Source organism: Papaver somniferum, chromosome 11 (assembly GCF_003573695.1).
Source record: "Papaver somniferum cultivar HN1 chromosome 11, ASM357369v1, whole genome shotgun sequence".
NCBI lineage: Eukaryota > Viridiplantae > Streptophyta > Magnoliopsida > Ranunculales > Papaveraceae > Papaver > Papaver somniferum.
The window spans coordinates 53,043,833-53,067,641 of NC_039368.1; the positions used below are offsets into that span (position 1 = coordinate 53,043,833).

General features: G+C 35.0%; 2 protein-coding genes across 4 annotated transcripts; both read right to left on the reverse strand.

The window, feature by feature from the left end:
* Window positions 1–1,782: 1,782 nt before the first annotated feature.
* LOC113323818 (protein YLS3-like) lies at window positions 1,783–2,849 on the reverse strand. Of its 3 annotated transcripts, none has more exons than XM_026572167.1 (3): window positions 2,490–2,849; window positions 2,247–2,336; window positions 1,783–2,109 (listed from the first exon to the last, which is right to left on the reverse strand). In XM_026572167.1, the coding sequence occupies exons 1-3, from the start codon at window positions 2,809–2,811 to the stop codon at window positions 1,997–1,999; spliced, it is 525 nt and encodes a 174-aa protein (XP_026427952.1). In that variant the 5' UTR covers window positions 2,812–2,849; the 3' UTR covers window positions 1,783–1,996. The 3 variants fall into 3 exon arrangements, with proteins under 3 accessions (XP_026427952.1, XP_026427951.1, XP_026427953.1); XM_026572166.1 differs by having other exon boundaries at window positions 1,783–2,139; XM_026572168.1 differs by having other exon boundaries at window positions 1,961–2,126.
* Window positions 2,850–6,109: 3,260 nt separating this feature from the next.
* Window positions 6,110–12,614, reverse strand: LOC113321658 (carbon catabolite repressor protein 4 homolog 2-like). The gene is made up of 12 exons (XM_026569573.1): window positions 11,862–12,614; window positions 10,146–10,911; window positions 9,484–9,570; window positions 9,324–9,404; window positions 9,158–9,244; window positions 8,964–9,050; window positions 8,031–8,084; window positions 7,841–7,932; window positions 7,616–7,730; window positions 7,384–7,531; window positions 7,100–7,255; window positions 6,110–6,608 (listed from the first exon to the last, which is right to left on the reverse strand). The coding sequence occupies exons 1-11, from the start codon at window positions 12,017–12,019 to the stop codon at window positions 7,110–7,112; spliced, it is 1,821 nt and encodes a 606-aa protein (XP_026425358.1). The 5' UTR covers window positions 12,020–12,614; the 3' UTR covers window positions 6,110–6,608; window positions 7,100–7,109.
* Between the last annotated feature and the right edge of the window lie 11,195 nt (window positions 12,615–23,809).

The window sequence follows — 23,809 nt, forward strand, 5'->3', positions numbered from 1 at the left end:
ATACTATGAAAGCAAAGAGCACAAGAGATTTTTACATTGTTCAGTGTTAAAACCTACATCCACGGGGGTGATTTCACCATGGATATTGGAGGATTACAAAGTAGATTGCTTAATACAATTGTTCTCAGCGTAAGCCCTCTCTCTCAAAGTACATGTTGAGAACCCTAAAAAATTCAACCATCTCATCTTTGTTTTCTCTCCTTTTTATACACGAAATGCAGATGATGGTTGACAGCATATTATTCTTGCTCGTCTCCTCGTCACTGAATCCAATGTAGCTTTCTTGGAGAACCTTCTATCTCGTCACTCATATTATCACCTTCCTCCAATAATTTCTCCTAGCTATACCTCGTCAACTATATTGTGGGTCTTTTGACGGTACAACTGACTCTTTTGCTCGCTCATTAGATGCCTCACCACTAATTCAAACTTGACCGACGATCCTCCGTTAGTGCTTTACACATGCCTTTATCTCGTGGAGTGCGTAGATATCTCGAAAATGGTAAACGTGCTTCACGGGTATCTTGCTCGTGTTTATCACAAATACCTTTCACATGTGTTTGAATTTTCACATTCGTCCATGTGGCGACGAGATTTTCTGCTCTCACAAGAATAATAGGATAAGTAGTAAAACCCCTAGATAACAATAAAAGATAAAAAAAAATAACAACTAATAATCTTTGACTAGGTTAAGCTTATCTAGGTAGAATACATAAATCTGATTGTTGACTTGTTTTTTTGACTATTTTTTGTGTACGTGTCTAGAGTGCATATGAGCTAACTAGATTCATGACTACCTCGGTCACCTTGGTGGCTAACATACTCCATATATTCCAATATTTAGAGTGTGAGGAAGTGTGAGAATTACCGGGTAGGTAGATCCGCCCTCTTACTAAAATTATGTCAGACGTCGGCCATATATCAGAAATTTATAATCAGGCTTATAAAAAATAGTCTCAGCTAAAGAACAAGTTTATTCGGTACGTGTTTGGAATGCATGTGAGTTAACTAGATTCATGACCACCTCAATCACCTCGGCTCGATGGCTAACATACTCCATATATTTTAATATTTAGAGTGAGAATTATAGTGTAAGTAGATTCGCCCTTTTACTAAAATTATGTTAGATATTGGCCATATATTAGTATCAGAAGTTTATGATCGTGCTTATAAAAAATAGTCTCAACTAAAGAACGGATTTATTCATTTGGAAATCAATGATGTTTGCACTGAAAGCAACATTAAAGGATATCTTTATTTATAATTAATTAGGACGAACTACGATTTGAATAATTCATCTTAAATTTTAACTAAGAGATAAAGTCATTAACTACTATAAAAACAACTTTGATTAGAATGTAATTGAATTATACTGTAAATTGAAGTATACTGTAATTGCATACTGGTATAATCGAGGGCACAAAAAATGTGTGTCCATAGTAGAAGGCAAGGAAGGTGCGACCGTGTCATAATAGAACGAGTCACTCCGAGTCATGTAATTATTCACGAGGATGGTTCATTTCAGCTCTTAGTGTGCTTGTTTTGGGATTGTTTTGGTTCTTTACTTTTCTGTAAAATTGAAATCTCATCAACAGCTTAAGGTTAAGGCCCCATCATTTAAAGAACAAATTTAAAAGAGAGACTATTTTTTCATGATAGATATCATTTCCAGAAGAAGCCAAACCCTACCATTTCCCCGTTTGGACTCTCATTTCACAATCTATGGCTAAATAAGAAAATTGTAAAATGATGATATTAGTAAAAAAGGAACACAGAGACAGAAGATACCATGCCAGAAATGTAAACTGTCTTCCATTACAATAATAGAGATGAAACTAGTGTTGCAGACTACTGACAATAATAAGACTCGTAAAAAAAAAAAAAAAAAAAAGTAAAAATAGAACATCGAGACTGGGATGCTGGATTGAACACAACCCTGCATCCGAGATAGCTGTGTCTATACCAAATAAAATACTAAGAGGGACAGTGGAGTGCATCAGACACCAAATAGTAGCACATCCAGTATCATCACCATGCTCAACATCTTTATCCCAACCCATACACTTCCGGTGCTTTTGTCGCCGCCGTTCTTTTTCACATCTTTTGCACCTGCATCAGCAGTTGGACTAGGCAGATTTCTTGTAGTAAAAACCCAGATTTAAAAATTAAAAAAAATAAATAAATAAAAATAACTTTGAGTTTTCTTAAATCTCAATGTAAAAAGGAAAAAGAAAAGGATTATATACCAGTAGAGTTTGTTTTCGTGTTGGCGCTACTACTGGTGAAGTCTTCGAAAACTTTGGCTTCCGGTGAGTTAGGAGCCAAATGTAGAAGAGCTAGAGGCCATCCATACCAAATGGTTCACAGCGATGAAAACAAAAACATTTAAACATTTAGATGTCGGGTACATATAGTATCGTTAGCATTAACATGAGTGAACAGAGAAAAACTTAGAAATAAATGTAAGATTTTGGTTCTTTTAGACGTACCAGGGCAGTGAGAGATATTAGCAGGGACATTACAAGAGCGAGGAAGACCAAGGGCACGAGTAGAATTAATATGAAGACCTAATGCAGGGTTATCCCGATCTTTGACAAGTAAACACAGACACTTCTTAGTCGTTGAAAGTACTTCACCCAGACCAGTGCAACAACTTGGAGTCGGTGCCTTTGATGTACCACCAACATATGATAAACATGTCGATAACTTAATCAATTGATCTTGACACTCTCCTTTATCTTTATCAACATCTGATTTTACAAACCCAACTAACACCACACCTATGATCACGAATACTGCTATCTTCATCATCAGTAACCTCTTTTGCACCTCTAGTTCTTCCAGAGAGAGAGAGAGTTGGGTGTTTTTTTTAGTAAGAAAAGATGGTTTAAAAAGGAAAATGTGGTCAAGCTTTCAAGTACAGAAACCAGTAAGGTTGTTTTGATAATTAATTACGGTAGTTGTGAGGAGTAAATGTCCTTTGCACTTATAATAACAGTGACTTGATATGCATGGACGAAGAATGCAAGAGAATCTCGTTGGAATCTCTATTTTAAGTCTTCCCTTTCCCATAGTATACATGCTCTTTGAAGCATCCTGAATGCACAGTTCGTACTTGATACGATCATTATAGGTGGGGAATTTATGATCGGGTAATAACATTTCATTATTGAAGCACATGCATGCCTTCCCCAATACAAGCAATATATAGAGACACCAGAGGGAGAGATTAACTTCTCATCAAAACTGAATGCGCCAGTTCGGGCCACCTTATAACCAAGAAACAGAACAGCGTGGAGACTTTATATCAACAGGTACAATGGAACATGTTTTACGACAAGAGCTTCACAACTGACGGGGGAAATTTAAACATCTTAGAACCAAATTGCTGGAACATGTTTTACATCATAGATGATCCTGTTTTCTTCATCGGAGATTTTAACACTCTTTTAGGAACTGAAGATAAAAATGGAGGTCTTGAAGTAAATGATCCTGATTTTGAACATCTTAGAAACTTCTGTTCTGTTTTTAACCTGCATGATCTTGGCTTTTCAGGTCCTAGATTTACTTGGTCCAATATGCAACAAGGTCCTGATTTAATTTTTGAAAGGCTTGACGGATGTTTTTTAAACCAAATTGCTGAAGACCTTTGTCATAAATTTTGTGTTAACAACCTCCCTAAGGATTCTTCAGATCATTGTCTCATGCATATAGGATTTAACTATGAGGAAATTTGCATGCCTAGACCTTTCCATTTCATGGCTATGTGGATTGAGGATCCAACCTGCAGAGACATTATAGCAAATTCTTGGTCTGTTAATGTTATATGATCTCCAGCCTACAAATTAAGAGCTAAGCTTTTTAGTACAAAAAAGGCCTTAGAGATTGGAACAAATCTTCTTTTGGTAATATTCAAACTGATATATTTACCATCAGGAAAGAGTTGTTAGATTTACAGATTTCAGCCCCTACTGATACTACTACTTCTGCTAGACTCAAAGCCATACTAGAATACCTTTACACTCTGGAAGAACTCTACTGGAAAGACAAGTCTAGAGAGGTATGGCTTATGGAAGGTGACAGAAACCCATATGGGTATTCTCTAAGCTGTGGATGCCAGAATTACTGTTTGGCTACATAAGATCCTTTCTCAGGTTGCTAGAACTGCTTTGGTCAAACATATTGGTCAAGCCATTCCTTTATTTCATATGGGGGCTTTCTTAATCCCAAACATCTTTGCAGACAGATGGATGCTCATCTTTGCAAATTTTGGTGGGGAAAGACTCTTGACCCAAAAGATATGAAACTTCACCTTCTGGGTTGGGATACTCTCTGCTCTCCTAAATCTGAAGGTGGGTTGGGATTCAGAAAAGCTGAAATAAACAATCTTGCTATGTTAGCTAGGAATGTCTGGAAAATTATTGAAAATCCTGACTGCATGTTAGCCAAGATTTTAAAAGTTAGATATTTCCCTAAAACTGATTTTCTGAATGCTAAATGTCCTGATAAGTGTTCTTGGACCTGGAAATGCTTACATACTATAAAGGATTTGATAAAACCTTTTATTTCCTGGATTGTTGGTGATGGAAAATTTATTGACCCTTGGTGTGATAAATGGATCTCATTTTTGGGTTCTGCAACCCCCAACCCTCTTGTCCCTCCTGACCCTAGTATTAAAGTTGATTATTTCATTGATGATAATACTAGAACCTGTAATGTGTCTAGACTCATTACCCACTTCGATGATGCTTCTGTTAAGAAGATTGTCACTATTCCCTTAAGCCAGCTTTGCACTCCTGATAGGAGGGCTTGGGATCTTTCAAAAAATGGTAAATTTTCTTCAAAATCTGCCTACTTGGGACTCAGAGGCATCAAACCCTCTCCCTGTAAAAATCTTTGGTTGCATATTTGAAAAATTAGAGTTCCTTACAGAATTCAATTATTCCTTTGGAAAGCAGCAAAAAATGCTTTACCTGCTAGCACTGTCCTTCACACTAGAATGCCTATGCACTCTATTGATTGTGCAAGGTGCAAGGATCCTCATGAAAACATCATGCATGCTTTAGTTTTGTGCCCTTTCGCCTCTAAGGTCTGGTTTTTGTCCAGTTTCTGCATAAACACTTCTTTCTTTTCTCAGAAAAAATTTCATTAGTGGCTTATGTTTTGGCTCCTGGACCAAAATTTCAGATTTCCTGACGATTCTCAAAGTCTCTTTGTTGCCATCATGTGGTCTCTTTGGACTAGTAGAAACAATCTGGTTTTTCAAAATTTGTCTGAAAATCATACTTATGTCTTAGAAAGAGCTAGAGCTATGCTTCTCACTAGGAAAACTACCCCTGTAGCTACTCCTACTACCCATGTTGTTCTAAGTCACAAATGGATGCCCCCATCGTTTGGTTGGATAAAATGTAATACAGATGGAGCCTTCGATGACATTACTGGAGATAATGACGCAGGCTATGTGATGAGAGATTTCACAAGCAAAGCCTCTTTCTATGCTGATATGGTGTTTGAAGTTTCGTCTGCAGAAGAAGCGGAAGCTAGAGCTATCTGGAGAGTTCTTAAGAAAGCAGTGGAACAAAAGATGACTCATATCATCATAGAAAGCGATGCTAAGAAGTTGGTGGAACAATTCTCTTCTGGTTTTTTTTGATGATGATCCTAGTACAGATGCCATGTTTAAAGACATTAAGTTGTATTCTTCTAAGCTATCTACTTGTATCTTTAGTTTTCAACCTAGAATTTGTAATTTTCTTGCTCATGAGCTAGCTCAATGGGCAAAACGTAAAAAATCCTCTATGTACTGGTATGTGCCTCCTGCTTGGCTCGCACCAACGGTTGAGGGGAACTATTAGCCTTTTGAAGGCCTTTGCCTATAGGAAAAAAAAATTACAGGGGAAATTAAATTATAAATGCACCTCCGAGAAAAAAAACTGATATCCAGGAATTGGTTTTTGTATAGGTGCTTAACAAAATGAAACAATTCTGTATAGGGTAACTAAGGGATCAATTCTATTCTAAATCATCCCTAAAAACAATGTAACACCAAAAACAGCTCCGACTAGTATCAAGGCAAAACAAACAAAATTAAAAAAATAAGAAAACAACGAAAGGGAATCCCAATGGATGCATTAATTGGTTGTGGCCAAGGCCGGCTATACACAGAATGCTACGGTTCGGGAATTCCATCATTAACATGGGAATCGTTATTAAAAACAAAAGGTAAGAAGCAAAAACTAAATATTTCAAACTTCCTTTGCATAAACTAGACATTTTGAGAACTGCTAAGTAAATATTTCTGAGTTGAAACTTACACCTTAAGAGGGCTAAAAAAGCTCCAAGAGCCCAAAATTTGAATGAAGGGTGGGAATTGCCATATTTCTTCAATTCCCTGTTTCTAGATGGGTGCGGGTAGTATACAAGTAGCATAGAAAGATTATTTGCTTGGATCCCCAACAAAGATATAACTTCATCTTTAGCCAGAGAGAGTGATAGGGTCCACTTTTCCCCTCTTCTCTTTTCTCTATCTTCTATTTCATGTATGAAAAGATGTTTACCAGGTTTTTAGTTCAAAAACTTTTCTTCTGGAGGCAATCGATCTTGAAACCCTGCATAGGAGGAATTGGTCGAAATAATCAAGCATGAGTAACTCTTAGAACAAAATTATGTACCACTTGCCTGCATATTAGAATGGTAAAATTAAACTGGAAACTGCAAGTCCATTCAAAAAGGTTTTTAAGGAAGTATTTGCAATCAGCTCAGGAGATACATTGACTTCATTTTTATGTTTGACCAAATATACTCTTGGAATTAGCTTGTAAATGTACCTTAACGAGTTCATAAATAATAATCTAAGGCAGACTACTTGAGGCAACTGGAGATTTCTAAAACAATTAGACGCAAAGTTGATTGTAGAGATGTTCTGGCAACTTTCGAATGCATAAAACAAAACCTTATCTTAAGAAGCTTAATCACAGATAAAATGCTCAAGGATATAAGGTAAAGTAGGCAACAACCACAGTATGAAATGCTGTTTCGTGAGACTTAAATGTAAGCTAACAATGTCATAGAGGTAAAAGTAAATAGACCAAGTGCTTACCCTATTATCGTCAACGTCTTTGCTTTGGCTTACAACGGAACTCAGCTAATAGTGCAATATGATCGGAGGACCACTCTGGTGAAGGGAGTGCTGTATCTTTTCGCAGGCTCTCCTCGTCTAAGAGCTCCAATAGCGATTCAACTGTTAAAGAATCCGCTGAAATCACACACGCCAATAAGTTAGAAATCATATCATATAGAAGTCAACTGCAACTTAAAACTAGCAGAATGAGCAAGGAGACGAGCTCTAAAATACATCATCGAAGACAAAGAAATAATATCAACCTGTGTAAAATATGTAATCATGGGTGCTAATAAAATCTCTAGTGCAATTAGTGAATAAGGGCTCATTAGAAGTTGCATCCATTCTTCTCCTTTGTTGCTCTAAACCAGCACCAACACCCATTCTGGCGAAGGATGAGTAAGCACTAACCTGTAAAAGATAATATAAACAGTCAGATACAGATAAAATAATACCCATTTAAAATCAACCCAAAATAGCCAGAAACATGTTTACCAAAGGAAGCTGATGAGTTAATTTGCTTGGAGGCCGCAAGATCCCAAGCGGGTCTGTCCCCAAATCTGGATGCATCGGTTCAACTTTACCCATCGCAAGAAGTGCATGAGGAGCACTGCAGTCGAGCCAAATAATCTCTTTATAACGCATTTTTTAAGGATAAATTATGGAATCACTTATTTTAAATAATGAAGAACCACAATGGCAACGAAGGCCACACCCAACCTTCCAGGAATGGAATTAAAATCACCACAAACTAACATAGGGATTTCGGCACTGACAGCTATTTTCTCCAATCCTTTAAGGAGTGTATGAACCTAATAAGATCAAAATGAAGATGTAAAAAGAGAGTTTTTCAGATGACTAGCAAAATGCAAACATACACATCGAGGGCGAGAAAGTGTTGGATTATTACCTGCCAAAGCTTAACATCTTTCAAATCTTGCTGAACACTAACATGTGTATTTGCCTGTACTCACAAAAGAACACAAATATAGTCAGAAGAAACTCGTAAACAATGAATAATCAAATCAAATATTCATGAACATTCATGATGTATCTGAAGAAACAACTGTTATCTATGCTAGCTTACATGTTACAAGCTCAATGCCTGTCAAAAGAGTTTTGGACCTTTTATACACAGAAGACTAGCTAATAGGTGATTATGCTCAACATAACCACATATTCGAAGAAGGCTTAACTGAGAAATTTCATAACATTATATACTGAATCACAATCTAAATATTACGAAAACACTAGAGTCACTGCCTGCTGGAGAACCCATCAACCAGCCAACATATAGAACTAACAGATCATATTACTTCCAAAGAGCAAAAGCTACAAAATTGATATCTATGTGATATTTGTCACCATCTCCCCTCTTCCTAAGGACCCTCTTCATATCTCACTCATCACGGTGCCCACACATTGACAGAGTAGGAGTCACCAACTAAAAAGCAACAATCTAACCAACAGTACAAACTATATAGAGAAACCGGTTAGTCGAATATAACTCGGTGTCTCTGTATTACGACATGAGTACTATTTCAACAAAGGGTGGAAATGTATAGAATAGAACTTATATCACACACAAAAAAGAATTCGCTGATTGGCTTCACAAAAAAATAAACATGCTACAAAAGAGGTACAGTTTTGCATGATTGAACAGGGTGACATAACCACTAAAAAACTAACCAACAAAATTAATGTCCATAAGAAGCTACTGAATATCTACAGCAAACCCTGAAAGTGATTATCAAGGATCGAGTGATACATAGCAAACTAGAGTAACATATTAGGATGCTTTGCACAAATGAAAATGTAACAGACAACATTCCAATTTTCTTACCACACAAAGAAGCTGCCGCTTTCCAGGAGTATCGGCTCCGTGGTTGCTAAATTTTGCTTCCAGAACCGCTATTAGCGCAACATTATCCTATACAAAATTGAATGGACAAATAGAATAATACAGGGAGTAAGATTCTGGGAAAGAATCTAAGCACCAACTAACTGCATAAGAGACTCCCAAAGAAGAAAAATCACCTTAAGAAGTCGAGACAAAGCAGCTTTCTTCTGAGTGATTGGGACCACAGCATCTGTCAGTGACTGAGCAGCCTTGTTGAATTCGACCTACATACAAAAGTAAACTGTTTAACATGTGAACCAACAGAGTAACAATAATTCAAAAGAAAGTCTGTCATCTCCAAACCTCGTATTTCTTCACATGGGAAAATCTGTCCCTTCGGAAAAATGTTGCACAACCATCGATAGCATAAGTCCCGGTGTAAACCTACAGTGAACAGATTCATTATCACAAACTGAATATTTGGAGTTTATGACCATTAAATCAAAAATGTCCGCAAGCAAACCTCTGTTGTCTTCTTCTTGTAGAGAGCTTGATAACCATGTTTGTCCAACTCAGGGGCGAAAAACTCATCAAAATGATCACTTTGAACCTGAAATAAGAAATGATTAGCTTTGTTGCAACTAAATCCTTAACTTAAGGATTGGCTATGTGGACATAATCTTGAATCCAAGCTAATACAGCAATTTCATATCTAAATAACTAATATGAGACAAGAATAGTCTTTTTCTTATTTAGTATTCCAGTTCATTATACATGCACTGGAATACCATGAAAAGGAAAAACCAGAATGGCTTCTGTCAAAATTATTTGATGTAAGAGAGAGTTAAACCTAGAAATGTCAAGTTCAGTCCAGATAACCCATATTTCTAAGCCTGCAACTATAACGATCAGATGTTTGCATCTCAGTATTTTGCAGATAATTGCTACTAAAGATTACCGAAGTACTTGTTTAGCTCTCTTAAGCTACAAACACGATATTTCACCATTGCATGCTTAGCTCTCTTTTGTATCAAACAGAAACCAGGGTAGTACTAGCGAACAACTTTTCACGGAAAAAAAAAATGATGTTCTTATCTAATTTAAACCAAAAAGAAAAGAGAACAAAACTAAAACATATTCCAATAAGCAAATCAACCAATGACTAATAAAGTGTACACACAGTACCTCCTGAAGACAAAGAATGTCTGCACGATAGCCGACAATCTCTCGCAACAAGTTCTGCCTACGGTAAGGCCAAGAAAGAGCCCATGAGGGACAATAGCTGAATAACTCATTTGTCGCATATGCATCAGACAGAATGTTGTATGATAGTACGGTAAAGGTTCCTGAAGATGCTGTACGACCATCTAAATCCAAGTGGCCCATCACATCCATACCATTAACTGGAACCAAGTGACGCGGGCTTGGGGTTGGAGCTGGGATGACACGCGAAGTCATAATTGTGTTTACATGTCCAGCAGACAACTTCGTTTCTGCATCCACTGCTACACATTCAAATTTTAGAACATGCCCAATATCATCAGCCGACGGGGTATACGTTTTGGAGCGTCCCACCTCAAACCATGTTTCACCAGCACTTCGTTCGGTACCAGTTGTAGGATATAAAGGAGCAGAACCATTATTTAAACTCGAATTATTCGCTATGCTTGATGTGGAACCGGACAAACTTGTATTACTAACTGCGGATCCAGTACTATTAAATCTTCCAAACATCTCTTCTTCTTCGACCCCATTTTCATTTACAGAACTAGCGGCTCGGTCATGTAAAAGACGATGATGCTGCCATGCATCTGAGAAGCACCTAGGAGTGCAATGATAACTTTTGGAAACAGCTATCTTAGCCTTAACACAGCCTAGACACTGCAAGGTTGCCTGTTCAGATGGATGTATACTGCATATGGCAACCTTTCTGTCACTTTGAATGCGATACCTACAATATAAAAAGGGGTCATAAGTGATTTATCGGATTATGGAATCCAAATACCAACAAAAGATATTCAATGTACATGAACAGATAAACCATGGTCTAAGATTAATGTAATAATATCTACAAAGAGACCAGAGAAACTACAATAAAACACACATTAACAAATAAGCACCTTCATATATTAATACGACAAAGGCAAACATATATTTCAAAAAATTAAAACAGCAAAGAACACAGTTTTCGTGACAATAAAAACGGAAAAAAAAAATGGGCAATTTGTAAATTCCAAAGCCTTGGATTGTTTGATTTAACTACTTATATGGCATGATATTGAATGACTAAACACGTGACTATAACACGTAATGACATGTGGTGACATTAAGGTGAGTCAGTAGTGTATAAGGACATCAACCACATATCCTTCAAGTAAAAAAAAGTAAGTGTCACTACGCACATGCAACAACGTCAATAACGATATTGATTCGCTGTCTATCTGAGCAAGTTGAGTAGTTGGCCTCTTTTAAGCTTGTATTATAATTAGCTGGAAAACTTACTAAATACTCAAAATTTCGTTATTCTTTCATCCTTAGCTTGGATGATTTATATTGTCAGATTGAAGCATTAAAACTTGCTCAGATATTCTAATATTAGTTCCTCAATATATTTTGAGATACAAATTGGCCAATTATGTATCACATACCTGGGAAAGGGAGCATTTTTAATGAAAGGTTAACTTGTAAAACGAGGAAAAAAAAAACAGCTTAGCGAAACTCAATTTCACTTATGCATGTGTCAGCTAAAACATCAAAAATCACCCATTATCCAATAAAACATTCAGTTGATTGTTTCCACAAATGTCTAAGCAATTATTCAAAGGGTTACAAGTAATACTAAAAAAGTAAAGAAAGAAGAGGGAAAACAAGAATATTCAAAGGGAAATAGTAAAAACTTACCACTTGTATCTTAAGTAGTAACCATCAAGGGGAGCTGATTCAGACACATCATCTGTAGTAATGGAGCTATCAGGTCGCCGCAGTAATACATAAGGGGTAAGCTCGCAACCCACGATTGGTATATCGGACGGGAGGTGTACTCTAAGCACACTCAGCATACTTCCGAAGCCAAGAATTCCCTGCAACTAATAAAAATACTGTCTTTTTTCCCCTCTGTGCCGTACTGAAAACCTAACCCTAACCCTAATAATAAAATGACCTCGACTTTGAATCTCAAAGAGTGGCGGAAACCAGGCGGATCCGCCATCACTTGACCTTGAAATCCGCCAGCCTTAATAATTCCAACTCAACCCTAAAAAAGTTATAAATAAATGAAATTCAAACTAACATGAGAAGATCCTAAAACCCTCAAATAAATACAACACTTGAATAGATTATACTGTAAGAATTACACTATTTTTTTCTTCATGTATCGAAGATAAATAGTTGGATTTGAAGTAATCAGAAAAATGAGATTTCTTTTCTCTTTCTATCACTTAAAAAATCGATTCTCAAATCGACCCTAAAGAGAAACGAATAAAGTTCGATTTTACTTCTAAAGATCGAGACACATACAATACAAAGTCTCCAAAGAAAATCAAAATTAGGGTTTTACAGAAACAAAACAACCAAAAAAAGAAAAAGAAAAAAAGGTAGTGAATCTATTTCCTATACCTTCTCCTCTCTATGTTTATATTTTGGTCGTCTCGTCTCTCTACTTCTCTTTTGGGGTTCGGGAGTAAGTAGAGAGATTGGATATACTAATATTACGATTATACCCCTTTATATGAATTTGCAGTAAGTTTTGCCGCAGTGCTCACGGCTTTCTTTTGGCAAATGGAAAATCTAACAAGAGCACCACATGATTTTGAATGATTAACCCAATGGTTATTTGCCATGTAATCGGTCAATATGTGTCCATCAAAAAAAGTCAAAAAAAAGTCAGTTTATGTTTGACCCTCCAAAAAAAAAATGTTTATAAAACCGACCCCAAAGAAACATAACAAAAACAGACCCCAAAGAAACATATCAAAAATAGATAGACACGCAAGGTCCCTTACAGTAAGGGTGGGGTTCATCGGTACCCATCTGTGAAAACTGGAAGAAAAATGTTGAAATTTGTTTTGGCAATGCTTTTCATTAAGGTTCTTTAGAATTGTTGGAAAAAAATGAATTTGATGCACAACCAATATAAGCAGAATGTTTTATCATATAAAACATATAAACTTCTTCTTTGGAAGCATGGAAATATATTTGTAATATGATTTTATGGATTAAGGAAACATAATTCTAAACTGAATGATCAAAATAAAAAGATAAAAACAAGAGTATAAGTATGTAAAAAATCCTTAAGAAAATTAATTCTTTGAACACGTAACAAAATTAAGGTCTCAAACCATTTCGGTTCACCAACATCTCACATCCAAGATATAATAAGCTCAGATTCAATTAAAACACTTGTAAATAACTAACAATAATTTTATACTGATAATCGGATTCAATCTAAAATGGGAAAGACAAACAAATTAAAAAGAAAAAAATTATGAAGAAATTTGATTGTTTCTTTTATCGATTTGGTTGCATTAATTTAGGACTAGTACTCAACTCTTAAAACTGGATCTGATTACGATGCTAATAGACCTTTTAACATCCCAATTTTAAAAAAAAATAACTTCCAGTCTTCAAATTTGTTGCGTGTATATTTTGTTTAGATCAGTTATCCATGGGACTTGATTAATACATATACGATCTTTAATTTAAGGCATAATTAGAATCTATTTAGCACGTGCTTTATGTACACAACCAACATAACTTATGAATGATGTAAATGATAATTATGTTTTACTTCATATTGATGATTTTTTTCATTAATATACTGGCTTAGTTTAAATTTCATGTTTGAAATAACTATTACTCGATAAATAAGTTTCAACTCAGCTTTTCTTGCATAATATTATTAATCAGTTAAATTTATAATTTTCTAGTGAAATGTATTATCGATTGAAAGTGTATGCCTGCTAACCATACATCTTAATTCGATTTAAATAATGTATATGTGATGTTATCTTGACGAAGAAAACATCTTTATTCAATTAAAATAATGTATATTTGATGTTATCTTGACCTATAAATATATCAAAAGAATGTGTGTTTCTATTTCACAAGTTTTTGAATGATGTGTTTAAATGTTTTTTTTTTGTACAATCGAGCTTTGGATGTGTAATAAACAAACATACAAAATTCCTTATTTATAGGATATTAAGGTAAACAAGTAAACAAAAATGATAAACAAAATTGACGGTTTGTTTATGCAGGTGATGTATAAATAGTTGTTCGCATATGATAACAAAAACATTATTGAGTTTGTAGAGGTGATTGAATAGTCATAGCAAAAATATTAAAATACTACTATAATGTATTATTCAGTTTTGTCATAATTTTATTTTATTTACAATAGAACTTCGATAAATTAATTATTTCGCTAAAATAATAAAATTCTCCGGTCCCAACTAGACTTTCACAGGCTAAATTTTAACTCGATAAATTAATAACTTCGTTAAAATAATAATTTTTTCCAGTCCCGAGGCTATTAATTTATAGAAGTTTTACTGTATTTTGTAGTTCTTGTATAGTTACAATGTACTACTAGCATATAATTTAGGAAAACATTCGATTAATTACTTTATAATTCTTGTGAACAGCAGGCGCACCCATCAACACCACTACGTGATTAGGTCTGTGCGGTTGGTAAGCCACACGATGCTGACTGGCTAACCTCTGAGATCACAACCACGGATCATGTACACTTGGGACGACGCTCAGTTAGCCAGTGTTCCCGTGCAAAAGCCAAACTAAAGTTTGTTGTATTCGATGTGGAACTAAAATCCAAATGAAAAATATCGTAACATTTACAAATTCCCTTTCCTCGTTAAGGCTATGAGTTTGAGGTCACCAGCTCAATTCCTTGTGCGATGGCAATATAAAAATCATCTATATTTTAAAAATAACAATAATCAGTATAGTAGCTTTTCCTTAAAAAAAGGTTTTAATATTAAAAAATGCCAAAAAAAAAAACGAGATTATCAAAAAAGTCGTGCAGTCGTTTTCTCAGATGGCTTTCCTAAACTCATATTCGGTTGTGATTGAGATAATAGGTTTGTTTAGATTATTTTGACCTTTGTCCATCCCATAAGTGATGATATAACCTAATTTTATTTGTTGATTGGGTGTAGATGTCAGACTACTAAATATTTTGGCCAAATGTGTTTTAACATATAAAAAATTTTGCATGTGCATTTCACCAGTTTTTATTCAAAAGAAATTTAATTTGATAGCTGAGTTCAAGTGTTCTGTTCGAAAAACAAGTTACTTATGATATTGTGGCTTAGACCCATTTGATAGTCATTTCATTTATCTAATCTCATTATGCAGTTGAAATTTAATATTGACGCCGCTAGGAAGTAGAAGGGAGGGTTGGCTCAAATCATTTTAGTTCACTAACATCTCGTATCCAAAATTCAATAAAGCTTATTTCAATAAAAAAGCCAATAGGTACTAGGTTTTTACCGATTCAGTTGCATTAGTTTAGGACTTGTACTCAATTTGGGTCTGATTACGGAGGTAATCGAATGGATTAGACTTGTTGACATCTCGATTTTTAAACTTTTAAGTTTTAGTCATTATTAGAATTTGTTACGTATACAATTTGCTTAAGTCATTTATTTGTGAGACTTGATTATTATATGTATAGTCTTTAATTTAAGGCATAACTAGACTCTCTTTAGCACTTGTTTTGCGCCTGCATCCAACATAACTTATAAATATGAATGATGTAGCTGATAATTGTATTTTACATCGTATTGATGATTATAATTAATATACTGATTTATTTCAAATCTCATGTTTGAAATTACTAGAACTCGATATACAAGTTTTCAACTTTTCAATTTTATAAATGTTTCTTTTACATATCCAAATCAGTTTTACTTACATGATATTATTAATCGGTTAGTGATAGACGCATTTATGTGTCTATTTTGTTCTCAATGTTCTGTATTGTTAGACTCGATTAAATACTTACTGTGTTATTTTATGTATTTGTAGATGTTTTTGGAAAAATAAGCTCTTGCGGCGAAATTGGCTCGAAAAGTGGTGTTTTACACCCCAGGATAGAGACTAAAAACACCCCAAAAATGCGCCGGAGGAACCCAGAAAAAATGCTGGAAACACCACAGAAAAATTACTTAAGGCACCCCAAAGGACATGTGTTATTCGAGCTCCAACAGCGGATAAGGGGCGACCACTGGATAAGGGGTGACCTTCTTCACAAATTCAAAAAAATATTTTGGCGGGAAAATATTTCTTTTCACAGGCAGATTTTTCGATCGGATTTTGGAGGAGTTTTGTGCGATTCAATCGCTGAAACTTCATGGGTAGTTGTGATATGTCCTAACAAAGCTAGTATGGTTGTTTGTTTCGATCAATTTGTCTGGATAACTTGGTTTAATTCAAACAGGGAGTTGGAGGAAAAACATGAGCTTACACGATTTGTGGTGAATCTAAACGTGTAATGCACGTGTTTGGAAGCCTTAATCAACACTTTGGAACGTGAAGAAGATTTATAAGGAATTTAATCCAGCTGCAGATGCGTAAAAATCAAAATCATTGATAAAAAAAAGAAAGAAAATATCCCGAGTAAATGAAGATTATTTGGAGTTAATGGAGGAGATTCAATGTCGCAATCACGTATAAATATGTTCACAAGGTATCATAGAAGGGGTGTCGAGAGTTTGGGGAGCTGAGGAGAGCCAGAGAAGAAGAAAAAATCAAGTTACAGAGCTGCAATTTTTCTGCTGCTGCTGAAGAACGCGAAGAACATAAGACCCACACAGAGCAGTCTTATTTTGCTACAGTTCAAAGACTGTCGCGGAAAGTCTTATTTATTACAGTTTCAGCGGCTGTCGGATGACAGTCTTATTTGTTACAGTGACAGTCTTATTTGTTACTGTCGCGGGACAATATTATTTTCCGAGGGTCGTAGTTCTCTGGTTTGTAACAAATATAGTTGTTACAAACCCGGATTTGAATTATTTCTCCCTTTTCATCATTTGTAAACACCCTTTGAGCAATAATAATGATTTTTGAACGTGTTTCCAACATGATGAGCGGCTAATTCTCCCACAACCAAGGCAATGAGGAAGCTATTTACGCATGAATAATTGGTAACTATTTTATTTTCTCTAATATTTAATTATAATTCACTCAATCACTGCTTTTGCAGAGTTTTAAATTGTTTGCGTAATTTTCCTAATCAGTTGTGATTCAATTAGATAGGTTATGCTTTGTTTAGATAATCTATGCTTAAGGGATACAATTGATGTTTGAGAATTTGCTTGATCATTAGTGAGTTAAGATATAAAGGACTTAAAAGATAATTAGAGTTTTGGATTATTTACCATCATTAATTCATATGTAATAGTGGAATCAGTGTCTTGGTTGTTTTTTCATACCTCTAGCCCACTTTGTTAATATTTTTGTATATAATTTTATTAAATCTTTAAATTTAATCTTCACAAGTTCGAGAGTTTGAACCTCATTACTACAACAACAATCAAAAAAACATTAATCAGTTAGTCTACAATTTTCTATTGAAACTAGATAGTAAGTCGTGCTCCGCACCGGGTAGTGATGCTTTTGTTTACTTGTGAGTTTTTTTTTTTTTAGGATTCGATACATATTTGCACAACTCCGTATCTAATTGCCTGGATTTGAACTTCAGGTAAGAATAATTAAATAATTGTACCGCAACTAATATGAACTGAACATGTGAAGATATGATTCAATTAAGATACAAATCAATCAAATTAGAGAAATAAAGTAATGTATAAGACAAATATTTCAATGAACAATAACAAATGTCATTTGACTAAGAATATTGCTTGTCATAGGCATTAAATACTTAAAACTGTGTTACAAACAAATCACAATGGTCAGAACTCTAAAATCTGCAACATACTTGCATATCTTCAGTTATGCCCACATACATGGTTCTTGCAGTTTGAATTCCTATGATTAGTAAATAATAATGCTTCTAAGAACATTTGGTTTAGGCGAGAATTGCAAATCAAACTCCTATCATTGCCATAATCCACCTTCAAGTAAGCTTACTAAGTTTCATCTTTGAGAAAATTCATGGTTTTACCTACCCACAATATTTTGGTAAGTACAGATGGACATTAATAATGAAGGAAAAAAAAGATTGCGTTATATTATTGTAGCAGTAGCAATGGAGCTCTATTTTTTCAGTTAATAATCTCTTCCAACATGAGATATTGTACAACTATGGAATACCTGGCAGAAACTGCAGTGTTCTTCCTTGTTGTAGCTGATTCATTTATTGATGTTAATGGCTCCTTTATGGCCGCTCGCTGCTATTTTATCACCGGAGTTGGTGGAGGAAGCTTTGCTTTCTTTAACAAAAGCTTGAAGATAGGGCAGGTTGGGCATGTCGGATTCCTTAACATATTACTGTTACTTGAGAATTTTTGCGAGCTCAGTTAACGCCCGTTCTGTCTTAGCACTTGTATATGTTTCCCCACCAAATAATCCTGAAAAGACCAAGAAATACCAAATGATGTCAAATTTTCAGTTTAAGAATCAACAAAATAGTAACAAAGAATTGCATATGCCTATTCATGGAACATTCAAAAAATAAAGATCATTAACAATAATTTTTGTAAATGAATAATTGGTAAGTACGTAAATAAAATTGGAGCAAAGCCATTAATCTTTTGTTTCGTCAATATTAAAATTGATCTTTCATTCATGTTATATCCTAACTGTTAAGATAGTGATCAAGATCGCATTTCATTCTCCGAAGGTGGTATTTACTTTGCAACATACTTAAAAATAGCATAAAGATGAACATATATTTAACACCAAAAGCAATGCTAATAAATACACAGTACGACAATTAAAGGAAACACTCGCCAAGGATCTCCCAATCACATTTCACCATACTAATTAGAGTTCCTTTCTATCTTGCACTTTTACTCCTAGAACCTTATGCCTAGGTTCACTAAGTCATATACATATCAAAAAGCAAAAAGGAGACAATTGTGCTTAGGTAAGAACTAAGTATAGTTCACATCACATAATTCCTATTTTCATAGTCAACTCCGCACAAAAGCACAATAGGGCAGCATATATGAGCAAATATTTCAGTAGAGCATTAGAAAAAAATTCATATGCCCAACATTTTCAGACAGAGAAAATACATGAGGTTGTGCAAAGCTTGACATATTACCATCAGAAAATCAAAAAACATGATCATCTTTTGTGCCTTCGAGAGTTCGGCCAACAGTTAAAGCTCAAAGTAATATTTGACTAAAAATATGTCCTAAAGTGTTGGAAGTAATTACGGATACATTCAGGACTTACTGCCAAATTATTTTTAAGGTATTAACAGTACGTTGATACATTGCAGTCTCTCCCATCAAATGTTCACCTTCAATAAACACAATCCAAGATAGGGTAAAGCGACAGAAGCATATCAAAGGAATATAAAATCCATATAAAGAATGTGTGCGAAAAATACACATAAAGAACATGAAAATCAAATTAAATCCAAATGAAATATAAATCTTCTACCATTAAATCTTGTAAATCAACTACATTTATCATCATCAACATGTCTCTCGTGTTTGTCCTGTTTCATCCAGGGAGAAGATCTTTGTGTAACAACCAAAACTGGGAAGGGTTATAGCTGTGGTGACAATATTTAAAAATAAAAGTTGTCTCTAATATTGTAACAATTGATGTTGTCACTGTAAATTCAGCAGATGATAACATGAACTATATTGTAACAATTAACAATTTCAGCCAAATTGCTAAGTTTATCACACATAGAGATACCTCATGCGTATGCCATGAAGAAGCATGCCAGAACTTTGTAAAGCCACCTGACATTTCCACAGCACCCACAACCCCATTAATATCTTAATTCCACAATTCCCTAGTTATGGGTTTCATATCCCATATCTATCTTCATTCATGTCTTCAAATTCAAGAAGGGCAAAAAAAAGGGTTCAAATTTGGAGAACAACCATCACATGTTTTTAGCCTTTTGAATGCAGTTTTTTTAGTGTCGTTTTAACTCGAAAATTGTAGCATCATCTTCATCATTATTCTCGGCCTCCTTTTCTTCTCCTTCCTACCAATATCAAAATCACAATCAAAACCAATATTATAACCAAAACACATTCCAAAAATAATCCAAAAAAGTGTTGATTAATTCATCTAATTACCATAACATCCTTAATTAGTTCATCCTTGTATCTATAAGAGAAAGTTCATTCAAGAAATCAGTTCAGAAACTACTGAGAAGGAAACAATGAATCAACATAAAGAATCATCAGAACATAGAGACCAAAATGCTAAGTAATCATATGAATTAATAGACGGTGAGGAACGAAAATTAGGGTATCCACAACAAATAAATATCCAAAAGATAATTAAAAAAATATAACATACCCAACATGTAGGGTTTCCACAAAGGATTTCTAGAGTTTGATTTTTTTCTTGATCTGGTTTTCGTATTGTTGATGGTCATCGAAGCCTAGAGTTTCAGAGACATTTTTAAACAGTTTTGCATGTAGAAAAGAAGTGGGGTAGGTTCGGTTAGAAGTGGCAGCAGTTGTTGGGTTTGTGACTTTGTGGAGATTATGGGAGATGTATGGAGAGCGTAGACGAAGAAAAAATTGGCGACTTTGTGGGGATAAAATTAATGAGAGAGCTCCATTTTGTAATACTCTCACCACGGTTGTCCACGTCAGATTTTGGCGGGGCCAGAGTGAATGAGAATCAAGTATTGAGTTTCAGTTATCATCTAGTTAGATTAGATGTATCATCGGTTGAAAGAGTATACTTGTCGACTATACATCTTAATTCAATTAAAATAATGTATGTGTGATGTTACCTTGATCAAGAAAACATCTCAGTTCAATTAAAATAATGTATATGTCATGTTATCTTGACCAAAAAATAAATCAAAAGAATATATATTTCGATCAACCAAGTTTTGTTTGGATGATGTGTGTTTATTTATGGGATATTAAGGATAAACAAATAAACAAAATTGTTTATTTATGAGATATTAAGGATAAACAAATAGACAAAATTGATGGTTTGTGTATGGAAGGGATATATAAATGGTTGCTCGGCTATGATATGAAAAACATTGTTGAGTTTATAGAGGTGATGACTGAATACCCTCAATAATAAAATATTAGAATATTACGAAAATATTATTGAGTTTTCTCATAATTTTTATTTTGTTTGTAATTCTTATCTTATTACACGTATAGTACTAGCTAGCATATAATTTAGGAAAACATTTGATTGATTATTTTGTTTAGTGTATGTTGAGTTAGATTGTTTGTTGTTAACCGATCAGTACTAAATGAAGAATGTCGTATGCAAATAAAATTCATTTAGACTTTGTAGTTTGACATACTAAAAAAAAATTACGATTTATAAAACACAAAAAAAAAAATCAGAGATTATGTAAAAATTCGTGCAATCAATTTCGCACCTTATTTGGCTTTGGCTGAGATAATGCGTTGTTTAGAATATTGTGACCTTAGTCCACCCAACGAGTGATAATATAACCTAATTTGATTTGTTAATTGGGTGTGATGTCAAACTAAAAAATATTTCACATAAGTGCATCTTAACATATAAACGCTTTCACATGTACATTATTTTATTTTTTCTAATTCAAAATAGATAGAATTAACTGATTACACTTTGGTACAAATCTAATATAACTAATAAAACTTAAGGAAATCATGGATAACCTAATCAACATTATCTTGAGGAAAAATCTAATAGAACTAAATCAGCACCACTAATCCTAGCTTTCTTGGCCGGGGAAGTCTGCAACTCTATTTTTCATCCGATTTACAGATTTCAAAACCAATAAGTATCGTAACTGGTGAACTGGAAGACCGTTTGAAACGGTAGGTAGACAATGAGAATCATCATCTCCACATGTAAGCTGTAAGCTTGAGCTTTATCATGTCGGGTAGTATCCCACTTACGAGTGGAGGCAACCTGAAGACCTTTGGCAACTGGCCGATGGTGGCTTGCATCCGATTACTCTATCATTAAAGTTTGGTCCTCACAATACTATTGAGAATTACTTCTCATAATCGATGACCCTAACCAAACTGCGAACCTTTGGGACTCGTGGGTGTTATAGTAAGGGACATGCACTTAAGTTACAATGTTGATATATCCTTTTGGTTTTTCCGAGCATGTGGTATCAGACACATGCTTAAGGGATCCAAATCAATATATTCGGAAATGTTGTGGACTCTCTTAATATTCCTGGGTATACGATATGGAATGGATGCTCAGAAGATCTTAATAGTTGTTCAGGACAAATTGAATAAACCTTGACCGATTTCTGAGCATCATGGTATGAGACAATATGTTCAGGAAATCCAAACCCGAAGAAGTTTGTCTACAATAGTTTTTATTTTGAATTCCAGAGATGAAATTATTTAAAGAGGGTGATGTTGTGAATCAACAATGGATGACAAGAAAACACATAACAGTAACCTTCTCTTCCAATTGGAAAGACCTTATAATTGATATTTCTTTCTTACCTGATTTCGGAGAAATCATTTGACATAAATACAACCAATTCTCTCATCATCAAACTCTCACACTAACAGCCGTCCAATCCGATCTACCAAACCATCTAATGTCTAACAACACGATCGGAATGGACCAAGCCACGACTGACACGTAGATAAGGAAAAGAACCAATTACAGCTCACAGTTCACACTCACCGAGTTACAATCAGACTCGGTCTCAGCCCACTGAGTTACAAAATGACTAGGAATTAAGGCAATGTAATAAACTGGCTAGTGCAAATAACAAGCATATGACAATACCTCCCCTTTTAAGCATGCTTGTCCTCAAGGATGAAGTCTGGAAATTGGGCTTGAATGTGAGAGCGATCCTCCCAAGTAGCCTCTTCAGGAGGGGAATTAGACCACCGAATCAAGAGTTGTGGAATAACAACACCTGCACGCCAAGTGGCTCTTGTATTCAAAACATCCACAGGAACAACAATAAATGTACCATCAGTATCCACCAAAGGCAGTGCTGGTAAAGGTGTAGCACGTAAGCCAATCTTCTTCTTAAGCTGAGAGACATGGAAGACAGGATGTATTCAAGAGCCCACAGGTAACCTCAACTTATAAGCAACAACTCCCACTCTCTGTGTGATTTCAAATGGTCCATAGTACCTTGCTGAGATTTTGAAATTTTTTCTTAAGGCAACTGAGGACTGCCTGTAAGTTTGTAGCTTTAAGAACACCAAATCTCCAACATCAAAAACTCTATCACTCCTTGATTGGTCATCATAGAACTTCATTATATCTTGAGATTTGTGCAAATCCTCTCTGAGCAGATGAAGCATGTGGTCTCTCTGTTTAAGATAGTCTTGCATACTAGCTACAGAAGTAGTGTCATGAACAGAGAAAGCCAAGTGTGGAGGAGAATATACATACAGGGCTTGAAATGGGGTCATTTTAAAACTAGTATGGTAATTGGTGTTAAACCACCACTCAACAAGAGCTAACCAGTTGGACCAGAGTTTTGGAGTTGTACCTGTCATGCACCTTAAATATTGCTCCAAACAAGCATTTGTTCTTTCAGTCTGTCCATCTGTTGAGGATGGTAGGCTGTGCTGAGCTTCAAAGTAGTACCCAATGACTTGAAAAGTTCTTGCCAGAAAGTTCTGATAATTTTTTTATCCCTGTCAGATACTATGGAGGATGGTAATCCATGTAGCTTGAATATGTGGTGCAGGAATTCCTTGGCTACAGAAATGGCT

Coding starts and splice junctions, on each gene's coding strand:
- LOC113323818 (XM_026572166.1), bottom strand. CDS start 2,811: ATGATGAAGATAGCAGTATTCGTGATCATAGGTGTGGTGTTAGTTGGG. Junction 2,337..2,489: donor TAATATCTCTCACTGCCCTG/GTACGTCTAAAA, acceptor GATGGCCTCTAG/CTCTTCTACATTTGGCTCCT. Junction 2,140..2,246: donor CACGAAAACAAACTCTACTG/GTATATAATCCT, acceptor TTTTTACTACAA/GAAATCTGCCTAGTCCAACT.
- LOC113321658 (XM_026569573.1), bottom strand. CDS start 12,019: ATGCTGAGTGTGCTTAGAGTACACCTCCCGTCCGATATACCAATCGTG. Junction 9,405..9,483: donor ACAAGAAGAAGACAACAGAG/GTTTGCTTGCGG, acceptor TGTTCACTGTAG/GTTTACACCGGGACTTATGC. Junction 9,051..9,157: donor CTTTGTCTCGACTTCTTAAG/GTGATTTTTCTT, acceptor AATTTTGTATAG/GATAATGTTGCGCTAATAGC.